General features: G+C 38.1%; 1 protein-coding gene across 5 annotated transcripts in view; it reads left to right on the top strand.

Moving 5' to 3' along the window:
• MYBL1 (MYB proto-oncogene like 1) overlaps nt 1-13,122 on the top strand; it is a 50,167-nt gene that overhangs the window by 23,733 nt on the left and 13,312 nt on the right. For 3 of the 5 annotated variants that reach the window (XM_012463689.2, XM_012463687.2, XM_012463691.3), the window contains exons 9-10: nt 10,064-10,297; nt 11,643-12,008. In XM_012463689.2, coding sequence (XP_012319112.1) covers nt 10,064-10,297; nt 11,643-12,008 — 600 coding nt within the window. The remainder of the gene's footprint in view (nt 1-10,063; nt 10,298-11,642; nt 12,009-13,122) is intronic. The other 2 variants (XM_012463690.2, XM_012463688.3) reach the window with 1 other exon arrangement.

Genomic DNA, 13,122 nt, shown 5'->3' with positions numbered 1-13,122 from the left:
GCCACTCAGGAGGCTGAGGCAGGAGAATTGCCTGAACCCAGGAGGCAGAGGTTGCGGTGAGCCGAGATCACACCATTGCACTTCAGCCTGGGCAACAAGAGCGAAACTCTATCTCAAAAAAAAAAAAGAAATTGCAAAAACCATGAGCAACGAGGAAGACCTGACATATACTTACCTTAAAGTTAATTTTGGTTTTGTTAAGAAGCTGGGCTTGGTGGCTCATGCCTGTAATCTCAGGACTTTGAGAGGCTGAGGTGGGAGGGTCACTTAAGCCCAGAAGTTTGAGACCAGCCTTGGCAACATAGTGAGACCCCATCTCTACAAAAAATTTTAAAAGAATTAGATAGGCGTGGTAGCACATGCTTATGGTTCCAGTTACTCAGGAGGCCAAGGCAGAAGGATCAGAGGTTGAGGCTGCAGTGAGCAGTTATCACTCCACTGCACTCCAACCTGAGCAACAGAGCAAGACTCCATCTTAAAAATAGATAAATTAGCCAGGCATGGTGGTACGTGCCTATAGTCTCAGCTATTCAAAAGGCTGACGGGGGAGGATTGCTTAAGCCCAGGAGTTTGAGGCTGCAGTAATGCAGTGAGCTATGATCATGCCACTGCTCTTCAGCCTGAGTGACAGAGCAAGACCCTGTTTCAAAAAAATAAATAAATAAAAAGAGCTACAAATAATTGTTGTTAGAGAATCAACATTTGTAGATGATTATATTATGTTTAAAACGTTTTGGATTTTTTTATAGTGATCATACCCTTTTTAATTTAACTAAAAGAATGAATATTTTGCATTAAAAAGGAAGAAAGTTATTATTTTCTTTTTTGAACTTACTATCTAAAATCTGCCTTCATAAAGATTGGTTGAATAAGGGTATTCTGAATTCTAGAGGGAAGTTGCTGCAGCCAGTGGAATAGACTCCATACACATATAAAGCAGTTTTTTCTTTTCTTTTCTTTTTTGAGACAGAGTCTCGCTTTGTCACCAGGCTGGAGTGCAGTGGTGCGCAATCTTGGCTCACTGCAACCTCCGACTCCCTGGTTCAAGTGATTCTCCTGCCTTAGCCTCCTGAGTAGCTGGGATTACAGGCACGTGCCACCATGCCCAGCTAATTTTTATATTATTAGCAGAGATGGAGTTTCACTATGTTGGCCACTATGGTCTAGATCTCCTGATCTCATGATCCACCCGCCTCAGCCTCCCAAAGTGCTGGGATTACAGGTGTGAGCTACCGCCTCCAGCTTAAAGCATTTTTCTCTAAACAGTTATGTGATAATACTGACTGCCATTTTACTCAGTATCCATTGTGCTCTATTCTTGTGAATGTTTTATATATATGCCTGGTAATCCTCATAGTAACTCTGTTAAGTGAGTAGAATATCATTAGAGATTTCACATTTAGGGTCTAATGTGGTGACTCATGCCTGTAATCCCAGCACTTTGGGAGGCTGAGGTGGGCAGATCACTTGAGGCCGGGAGTTCGAGACCAGCCTGGACAACATGGTAAAACCCCGTCTCTGCAAAATATACAAAAATTAACCAGGCATGGTGGTGTGCTCCTGTAGTCCAAGCTACTCAGGAAGCTGAGGTGGGAGGATCGCTTGAACCTCGAAGGTGGAGTTTGCAGTGAGCCGAGATTGTGCCAATGCACTCATCTGGACGACAGAGCAAGACGCTGTCTCAAAAAGAAAGAAAAGAGAGATTCACATTTAGGTCTGTCTGATTGTAATCCTATGGTTTTTTTCACTGGGCCCGATTATTGCTCTCTTTGTGTGTTGGATTGTTTTCTTACCTGCATACTCAACTGAAAGGCATGTGGTTTGGAGGGAATCATATGTTCCCTCCGGCATGACAGGAGAACCATGTTCCCTCCAGCATGACAGAACCATGTTGTCTCCTGAAAGTGATTGTTAAGACAGAAGGTGACTATGGTAATGAAAAAAGAAATAATGAAATAAGATTAATTTCTTTTATTTTTAAAACAGGTGGAATTTGCTTTGCAACAGTGTTCTATTACCTTATTTAAGTTGAAATGTAACATTTTGTTGTGAATCTCTAGAACATTCTGAAATTTTGTTTTTGTTTTTGAGATGAAGTCTCGCTTTGTCTCCCAGGCTGGAGTGCAATGGCACGATCTTGACTTACTAAAACCTGTGCCTCCTGGATTCAAGTGATTCTCCTGCCACAGCCTCCCAAGTAGCTAGGAATACAGGCACCCGCCACCACGCCCTGCTATATTTTTTGTATTTTTAGTAGATATGGGGTTTTGTTACATTGGCCAGGCTGGTCTGGAACTCCTGACCTCAGGTGATCCACCCACCTCGGCCTCCCAAAGTGCTGGGATTACAGGCATAAGCCACTGCGCCTAGCCATGAAATTTATATTTTTAATAATAATAGTTACCTTTTATTCAGTGCTTCCTATAGGCTTCCAGTGTGCTCTCTACAATATGGTAGTTACTAGCCTCATTTAATTTTAAATAAAATTTAAAATTTAGTTCCTTGGTTGCACTAGCCTCATATCAGTTGCTTACATGGCTAATGGCTCCCATATTGAGCAGCAGGAAATATAGAACATTTTCATCATCGCAGAAAGTTCTGTTGAACGATTTGTTTGTCATTCATAACTCTTTGAGGTCTCTTTTCTTATTTTTTTAAAATTATAAAACACTAGAAAGCTAGACTTGCAAGATAAGTAAATTGCCTAGTGTACATTTCTAAAGAAATAAAGAAAAATGACATAGTCTCTAACTTCAGGTTTTACTTTTCAGTGGGGACCTAGACAAGAAACAGGATAGTGTATGATAAAATAAGTCACAAGAGTTGTTTTGCTTTTATTTTTAATTGACACATAATAATTATATATATTTACGGGGTATACAGTGTGCTATTTTGATACATGCGTACAGTGTGTCTTGGTCAAGTCACAGTAATTAGCACGTTCATCACCTCAAACATTTATCATTTCTTTGTGTTGGGAACATTTAAATCCTGCTCTTATAGCTATTTGAAACTATACAATAAATTGCTGTTATAGTTACCCTATAGTGCTATAGAACACTGGAACTTACTCCTCCTCTCTAGTTGTATTTATATGTCCATTAACCAACCTTTGGCTACTCTCCCTTCTCTACTCCCCTTCCTTGGCTCCCCTTCTTTGCCTTTAGTAACCACTATTCTTCTCCATACTTCTATGAGATCCACTTTTTTAGCTTCCACATGTAAATGAGAACCTGTAGTGTTTATCTTTCTCTGCCCATTTCATTTGACATAATGTCCTCCAAGTTCATTTATGTTGCCACAAATGACAGAATTTCATGCTTTTTTTATGGCTAAATAGTATTACATGGGTGTGTGTGTGTGTGTGTGTGTGTGTATAAATATACAGACACAGCACATTTTCTTTCTTTATTCATCTGTTGATAGGCAATTAGGTTGATTCCATATCTGTGAGTAGTGCAGTAATAAACATGGGAGTACATATATGATTTTCTTTCCTTTGGTTGTATACCCAGTAGTGGGATTACTAGATTATATCATAGTCTATTTTTAGTTTTTTGAAGAGCCTAGTACTTTTGATAATGGCTGTACTAATTTACATTGCTTCCAACAGTATGTAAGAGTTCCCCTTTCTCTGCATCTTTGCCAGCATCTGTTATTTTTTGTCTTTTTGATAATAGTCATTCTAACAAGGATGAGATGGTATCTCATTGTGGTTGATTTGCATTTCCCTGATGACTAGTGTTATTGAGCATTGTTTAATATACATGTTGTCCATTTGTATGTTTTCTTTTGAGAGATGTCGGTTCAGCTCATTTGCCCATTTTAAGTCAGATTATTGACTGGGTGTGGTGGCTCATGCCTGTAATCCCAGCACTTTTGAGAGGCTGAGGTGGGTGGATTGCTTGAGCTCATGAGTTTGAGACCAGCCTGGGCAACATGGTGAAACCCCATCTCTACAAAAAAATATAAAAATTAGCCAGGCATGGTGATGTGTGCCTGTAGTCTCAGCTACTTGGAATGCTGAGATGGGAGAATATCTTGAGCCTGGGAGGTGAGGGTTGCAGTGAGCTGGAATGGCACTACTGCGGTGCAGCCTGGGCAACAGAGCCAGACTTTGTCTCAAAAGCAAATAAACAAAAAAAACCCAAACCAGATTATTATTAGTATTTTTTACTGTTGAGTTTTTTGTGTAGTCTAGATATTAATCCCTTGTTGTTTAACAGTTTGCAAATATTTTCTCCCATTCTGCACACAGTCTTTCTCTTCACTCTGTTGATTGCCTCCTTTGCTGTGCAGAAGCTTTTTAGTTTGATCCCGTGTGTCTGTTTTTGCTTTTACTGCCTGTGCTTTTGAGATCTCCCCTATAAAATTTTCCCCCAAACAATGTCCTGAAACATTTCTCCTACGTTTTCTTTCTTTTTTTAAGACAGAGTCTCGCTCTTGTCACCCAGGCTGGGGTGCAGTGGCAGTGGCATAATTTGGACTCACTGCAACCTGTACCTTCCGGGTTCAAGCAGTTCTCCAGCCTCAGCCTCCTGAGTAGCTGGGATTAGAGGTGCCTGCTATCATGCCCAGCTAATTTTTTTTTTTTTTTGTATTTTTAGGAGAAACGAGGTTTCACCATGTTGGCCAGGCTGGTCTTGAACTCCTGACCTCAAGTGATCTGCCTGCCTCAGCCTCCCAGAGTGCTGGAATTACAGACATGAGCTACTGTGCCCGGCCTCTATGTTTTCTTTTAGTAGTTTTATAGATTGGGTCTTACATTTAAATCTTTTATCCATTTTGATATTGAAGAGACCACCTCTTCTCCAATGAGTGTTCTTGGCGTCTTTGTTGAAAATCAGCTGGCTGTAAATGCGTGGATTTATTTCTGGGGTCTGTATTCTGTTCCAGTACCATGCTGTTTTTGGTTAGTACAGTTCTATATAGACTATTTAGAAGCTTTTTAGTGTGATGCCTCCAGCTTTTTTTTTTTTTTTTTTTTTCTGCTTAGGATTACTTTAGCTATTTGTAGTTCTTTATGAATTTTAGTACTGTTTTTGCTACTTTTGGGAAGAATGTCATCGGTATTTTGATAAAGATTGTGTTGAACTGTAGATTACTTTTGGTAATATAGTAATTTTCACAATATTCTCCTAATTCATGAACATGGGAGATATTTGTATTTTTTCCATGTCCTCTTTAGTTTCTTGCATTGGTGTTTTGTAGATTCTTTTGTAGAAATCTTTTACCTTCTTGGTTTAATTTATCCCAGGTATTTTGTAGCTATTGTATATGGCACCGCTTTCTTGTTTTCTTTTTGTGCTAGTTTGTTGTTGGTATATAGAAACACTACTAATTTATTTTATTTTAGTTTATTTTTAAATTTTAGAGATGAGGTTCTCACTATGTTGTCCAGGCTGGTCTTGAACTCCTGACCTCAAGTGATCCTCCTGCCTCGTCCTCCCAAAGTGCTGGCATTACAGGCGTGAGCCACGATGCCCAGCCAAAACACTACTGATTTTTGTGTGTTGATGTTTTATCCTGCAATATTACCCAATTTGTTTATCAGTTCTAAGTTTTTTAGTGGAGTTTTGTATAGGGTTATAGGGTTTTCTATATATAAGTTCATGTTGTCTGCTAATGGGGACAGTTTGACTTTCTTTTTTCCAATTTGGATGCCTTTTTTTTTTTTTTTTTTTTTTTTTAAACTCTTGCCTAATTGCTTTGGCTAGGACTTCCAGTACTGTGTTTGATAAAAGTGGTAAAAATGGGCATCTTCGTCTCATTTGAGATTTCAGAGGAAAAGCTTTCAACTTTTCCTCATTTATTATGATGTTGGCTGTGGCCTTTATTGTGTTGAGGTGTGTTTTTTCTTTAGTTAACTTGAGAGTTTTTATCATGAAAGGATGTTGAATTTTATCAAATGATTTTTTATGTCTACTTCAATAATCTTTATTCTGTTGATATTTGATTTTATTTATTGATTTGTGTATGTTGAATCAGCCTTACATCCATGGATAAATTCCATCTGATCTTGGTGAATGTCTTTTTGCATCTATGTTCACCAGAAATATTGGCTTATAGTTTTCTTTATTTGGTTTTGGTATCAGAGTAATGTTGACCTTGTAGAATGGTTTTGGAAGAATTCCTTCCTCTTCAGTTTTCTGAGAGAATTTGAAAAGAATTGATAGTTCTTCTTTATATGTTTGGTAGAATTCTGCAATGAAGCCATTGGGTCCTGGGCTTTACTTTTATGGGAGACATTTTATTACAGATTCAATCTTGCTACTTGTAATTGGTCTGTTCAGGTTTTCTGTTTCTTCTTGGTTCAATCTTGATAGGTTATGTGTGTCCAGAAGTTTATCCATTTCTGCTAAGTTTTCTTTTCTTTTTGAGACGGAGTCTTGCTCTGTTGCCCAGGCTGGAGTGCTGTGGCGTGACCTTGGCTTACTACAACCTCCACCTCCCAGGTTCAAGCGATTCTCCTGTCTCAGCCTCCCAAGTAGCTGGGACTACAGGCGTGCGCCACCCCACCCAGCTAAATTTGTATTTTGAGTAGAGACGGGGTTTCACCATATCCGTCAGATTGGTCTCAAACTCCTGACCTTAGGTGGTCCACCCACCTCAGCCTTCCAAAGTGCTGGAATTATAGGCATGAGCCACTGTCTGCTAAGTTTTCTAACTTGGTACACAGTTATTCGTAATAGCCTCTAACGATCCTTTGTATTTCTGTGTTATAAGTTGTAATGTCTCCTTTTTTGTTTCTGATTTTATTTATTTGGGTCTTTTTTTCCTTGGTTAGCCTGACCAGCGGTTTGTCAATTTTATTTTTTTTTAAAAGCCAACATTTCATTTCATTGATTATTTGTATTTATTTGTCTCAATTTTGTTTATTTCTGCTTTGATTTTTATTATTTATTTTCCTCTGATAGCTTTGGGTTTGATTTGTTCTTATTTTACTAGCTACATTGTTTATTTCTACTCTTCTGATGTAGGCATTTATTACTATAAACTTTTCTTTTGATACTGCTTTTGCCATATCCCATAGGTGTTGGTGTTTCTACTTTCATTTGTTTCAAGAAATGTTTTGGTTTCCTTCTTAATTTCTTCATTGACCTATTAGTTTTTCAGGAGCATGTTGCTTAATTTCAGTTTATAATTTCAAAAGTTTCTTTTGTTACTGATTTCTAGTTTTATTTCATTGCAGTCCAAAAAGATACTTGATAATGACTTTAATTCTTTTAAATTTGTTCAGACTTATTTTGTCACCTAATATGTGGTATATCCTGGAGAATGTGCTGATGAAAAGAAAGTATATTCTGCAGATATTGGATGTAATGTTCTGTAGATGTCTGTTAAGTTCATTTTTAGTATAAAGTGCAATTTAAAGCCAATGTTTGTTTCTTTGTTGATTTTTCTGTCTAGATGATCTTTCATTGCTGAGAGTGGGGTGTTGAAGTCTCCAGCTATTTTGTATTAGAATCTATTACTCCTTTTGGGTCAAATAATATTTACTTGATGTAGCTGAGCACTCTGATATTGATGCATATATATTTACAATTATATTCTCTTGCTGAATTGATCCCTGTATCGTTGTATATTGACCTTCTTTGTCTTTTTTCATAGTATGTTGTTGTTTTTTGAGGCAGGGTTTCAAAGGGTTTTTTTATTTTTTGAGGCAAGGTTTCACTTTGTCCCCCAGGCTGAAGTACAGTGCCGTGATCTCGGCTTACTGCATCCTCAACTTCCCAGGCTCAGGCGATCCTCCCACCTCAGCCTCCCAAGTAGTGGGACTACTGGCATATGCTGCCACGTCCAGCTAATTTTTTTAATTTTTAGTTTTATTTTTTGTAGAGATGGGGTTTCGTCATGTTGCCCAGGCTGATCTCAAACTAACCCCTGAGCTCAAGTGATCTGCCCACCTTGGCCTCCCAAAGTGCTGGGATTGCAGGCATGTGCCACCATGCCTAGCCTCTTTTTATAGCTTTTAACTTAAATTATCCTTTATCTGATATGAGTATAGCTATTCCTGCTTGCTTTTAGTTTCTGTTTGCATAGAGTATCTTTTTCCATCCTGAATGTAAATGTTTAGTCCATATGTGTCTTTACAGGTGACGTGAGTTTTTGTAGGCAGCATATAGCGGGGTCATGTGTTTTTAATCCATTCAGTTGGTCTTTGTCTTTTAAGTATGGAGTTTAATGTTTACATTCAAGGTTATTATTGATATGTGAAGAGTTACTCTTGTCATTTTGTTAATTGTTTTCTGGTTTTGTATATCCTTTGTTCCTTTCTTCCTCTCTTAATGTTTATCGTTGCAGTTTGGTGGTTTTCTGTAGTACTGTGGTTTGATTATTCTCTCTCCTTTGTATACCTAACTCTACTAGTTAATTTTATACTTTTGCATATTTTCATAATAGTGTTTGTTATCTTTTTGCTTCCAGATATAGGACTTTTTGAGCACTTCTTGTAAGGCTGATCCTAGTGGTGATAAATTCCCACCATTTAAAAAAAAGTCTGGGAAAGACTTTGTTTTCCCCTCATTTCTGAAGGATAGCTTTGCTGGGTTGAGTGTTCTTGGCAGGCAGTTGTTTTTTTCAGCACTTCTCAAATATATCATTTCATTCTCTTCTGGCCTGTAAGGTTTTTTTCAGATAAACCTACTGTTTTCTAATAAGGATTCCCTTATATGTGACTTAATACTTTTACCTTGCAATTTTTACTTTTAATGTTTTTTTTTTGAGACAGGGTCTCACTCTGTCACCCAGGCTGGAGTGTAGTGATGTGATCACAGCTTGCTGCAGCCTCGACTTCCTGGATTCAAGTGATGCTCTCACTTCAGCCTCTCAAGTTCTGGGACTACAGGCGCGTGCCACCATGCCCAGCTAATTTTTGTATTTTTTGTAGAGATGGGGTTTCATTATCTTGGCCAAACTGCTCTCAAACTCCTGGGCTCAAGCAATCTGCCCGCCTTGACCTCCCAAAATTCTGGGTCTATAGATATGATCCACCATGCCTGGTCTCTGTTGCTATTTTTAGAATTCTCTCTCTCTTTGACTTTTGACAATTTGTAAGTCACAAAGTTTATGGTGACATATAGGAGAGGTGCTTGATTTAGATCCAGTTCATCGGGGAAGAGTTCCTGGAAGAAGTCCTAATTGAGCTCAGCCTTGAAAGACAATGATTATATATTAGCAACATAGATGAATTAGGGTATTATTATAAATGAAGCAGATCAAAGTATATAATCAGATGAAGTACTTTCCAGTATTCAAACTGTGTCTTAAGAATAGCTTCCCGGCCGGGCGCGGTGGCTCAAACCTGTAATCCCAGCACTTTGGGAGGCCAAGGTGGGCGGATCATGAGGTCAAGAGTTCGAGACCATCCTGGCCAACGTGGTGAAACCCCGTCTCTACTAAAAATACAAAAATTAACTGGGTATGGTGGCACACGCCTGTGGTCCCAGCTACTCGGGAGGCTGAGGTGGAAGAATTGCTTGAACCCAGGAGGCAGAGGTTGCAGTGAGCCGAGATTGCGCCACTACACTCCAGCCTGGCGGCAGAGCAAGACTCCCTCTCAAAAAAAAAAAAAAAAAAAAAAAGAAATACCTTCCCTGGTCAGTAGGTTTCAGAGCATTTTATTAATAGATAAAGGGAGCAGCAATATGTGCAAAAGGCACTCCGGGTCAAAAGAGTATAATTCGTTGGGGAATTTCAAGTGTTCCAGCTGGGTATGCCCTGCAAGGAGGCCTCGTGAATGGAAGTGTTGAGAAATGGAAGTTTGGAAGGAAGAGAATAGCCAGATTCTAAGAGTTTGGACTTTATGTTGTATATAAATGCTTGTTTTATCTCATCATGATTGTATAGATTAAAAATTTTAATTAGAAAAAAGAAACAGTCAAAGCACGAAGTTTAATGAAAAAAAAAAGTATACCAATTTTGAGGAAAGACAAAATACTTGCTACTGTATTTTTAGCCTAATTGAAATATGTTGTTCTAGAGAAAACTTTTCACATGAAATCTGAATTTATGCCTACATTGAGAATGAGAAATAGTATTCAAATTTCTTTTGTATTTTTAGCAGACTGGAAGTTGTTCTGGCTGGTCTGGAAGTTTCCTCATGGATGATAACATGTCTAATACTCTAAATAGCCTTGACGAGCACACTAGTGAGTTTTACAGTATGGGTGAAAATCAGCCTGTGTCTGCTCAGCAGAATTCACCCACAAAGTTCCTGGCCGTGGAGGCAAATGCTGTGTTGTCCTCTTTGCAGACGATACCAGAATTTGCAGAGACTCTAGAACTTATTGAATCTGTAAGTTAAAAATTGTAAGATTATCAGAAGTTCAATTTTAGTTACATGATTTAATGCTCAGAAACTCAGTTTTGGACATTGACCAGTTTTATGTTTTGAATGCCATGCTTAATTTTGTTCTGATATTTTGCAGTAGTTTCTAGGGGGGAGAAGTTCAAGTTTTTCTCAAGTATGTACCTTGTGAAGAATTTTTTTAAAATTAAAAACAATTCATTTTTTATTATATAAGTTACATGAGTGCATTAGAGAAAGCTGGAAACTAGAGAAAACTATAAAAAAGAAAATTAAAATCCTTCATAAACCCAGAGTTAATAATTTGATATATTCCTTTCAGTCTGTGTTCATACATAGAAAACACGTTATATTTTTAAACCCAAAAATACACTTATGAATTGTATTTGCGGATTTTTTTTGTCTTCCACCGTATCATGAACATGTTTCTGTTTTCTTAACTTTTTTAAAATTGAATTTTCTTTTCTTTTCTTTTCTTTTTTTTGAGATAGAGTCTCACTGTTTTCCAGGCTGGAGTGCAGTGGTGCATTCTTGGTTCATTAGGACCTCTGCCTCCTGGGTTCAAGTGATTCTCCTGCCTCAGCCTCCTGAGTAGCTGGGATTACAGGTGCCTGCCACCACACCAGTTAATTTTTGTATTTTTAGTAGAGATGGGGTTTCGTCATGTTGGCCAGGCTGATCTTGAACTCCTGACCTCAAGTGATCCTCCCACTTCGGCCTCCCAAAGTGCTGGGATTATAGGCTTGAGCCACTGTGCCTGGCCTAAACTTGAATTTTAGAGACTTTGTAGTATTCCATCAGATGACTATAAGAAAATATATTTACCCAGTGTACTATTATTATTGGACATTTAGGTAGTGTCTAGTTTTTCAGTATTATAAATAACATATTTACATAAAGCTTTGTGCAAAATCATGATTATGTCTTTAGGTTAAATTGAATTTCTGGATTAAAGTGTATCACCATTTTTAACATGTTCCATACACATTACCAAACGATTATGTAGAATTTGATGGTGTTTTCCTGATGTGGAGTAAACAGTGAAGTTTTATGATGAATTATACTTTTTGATAACTTATAATTTGTTCTTCTTAAAATGCTTTGGCAGTAAGCTTCAACTATGGAATTAGATGAACTACTATGAATTTTGGAATTGTAAGAAAACCATAATCTGTTTCTCTCAAATTGTCTTGCTTAAAAAAAAAGTTCCAAGGAAAGCTTTCTACTGATAAAATGAGTGGTTAATTAACTCTGTGGAAGTCATCATCCTATGTTCAAGATCAGATTTAACTAGTTTATAGCATTACCTTTTTAACAATTTAATTTATTGCAGGATCCTGTAGCATGGAGTGATGTTACCAGTTTTGATATTTCTGCTGATGCTGCTGCTTCTCCTATCAAATCCACCCCAGTTAAATTAATGAGAATTCAGCACAATGAAGGAGCTGTGGAATGTCAATTTAACGTCAGTGTTGTACTTGAAGGGAAAAAAAACATTTGTAATGGTGGCAGCAGTGAACCTGTTCCTTCCCCAAATATGGCCAAGTTTAGCACTCCACCAGCCATCCTCAGAAAGAAGAGAAGAATGCGAGCGGGTCATTCCCCAGGCAGCGAACTTAGGGATGGCTCACTGAACGATGGTGGTAATGCAGCGCTAAAACATACACCACTGAAAACACTACCGTTTTCTCCTTCACAGGTAGTGGTGTTGATTTTGTTTATGTTTCCAAATGTCAGTGAGTTAGATTAAATTAGACCTTCAATATCCTTACTAGCAGTTGGTAGCTTTGATAACATATAAAAATAATGTGTTTAAATGTATAAATTTAACATGAGAATGCTGAGCTCTGAGAGATTAGAAAGTATCTCACAAAGTGTAGTAGCTGTAAATATACACACACACACACGTGTATGTATATATAGTATACACACACACACATACACATACGTACATACATACATACATATGTATTTTGGAGACAGGATCTCACTTTGTTGCCCAGGCTGGAGTGCAGTGGTACAAACACGGCTCACTGCAGCCTCAACTACCCAGGCTCAAGTGATCCTTCTGCCTCAGCCCCCCAAGTAGCCTGGATTATAGACGTGTGCCGTCACACTTAGCTAATTTTTGTATTTTTTGTAGAGATGGGGTTTCGCCATGTTAGCCAGGCTGGTCTTGAACTCCTGAGCTCAAGTAATCTACCTGTCTTGACTCCCAAAGTGTTGGGATTACAGGCCTGAGCCACTGCTCCTGGTTCTGCATTATATTATCCTATGGTTTTTAGAGGGACATTTTTTAAATCTTGTAGTCCCACATCTTTATGGAACTCATCAGAAAACAATCCCGGAAAGGTGAAATTGATTTGCCCAAAGTTACCTAATGCAAGGCTGAGACTAAGATCCACCTTCCTGACTGTCTGTTCAAGACGTATACCTGATAAAGTTTAAAGTGACCATACCTATTTAGAGTAATTTAGATTTTAGTTTGTCCACTGGATTTTTCTTCTTAATGTTCTTTGGAAGAAACGTAGATAATTGCTTACTGTAAGAATTTCATGTGTCAAGAGGTTTCCTAAGGATGTCCGGAACTACCCACTTTCTCCTCTTGTAATATCCCTGGACAGTAGATGTTTATGTTAGGACAATTTCCTATAGAATGCTTGCTATGCTCCAGGCTGTTTGCCAAACACTGTTTTTTTACGGCATCTCAGTTAATACTCTTTCAGAAGGAGTTAGTGAAGGGAAATTCTGAAGTTGAGCCACTAGTCAAAGGCAACAGTTAGTAAGAGATGGAGCTGATGTTTCCTGAAAGT

The sequence above is a fragment of the Aotus nancymaae genome, unplaced genomic scaffold (genome assembly GCF_030222135.1).
Source record: "Aotus nancymaae isolate 86718 unplaced genomic scaffold, 86718_ANA_hifiasm-v0.15.2.pri h1tg000036l, whole genome shotgun sequence".
NCBI lineage: Eukaryota > Metazoa > Chordata > Mammalia > Primates > Aotidae > Aotus > Aotus nancymaae.
Note: the sequence above shows the minus strand (reverse complement) of the source record. Positions and strands in the feature narration are given on the sequence as shown.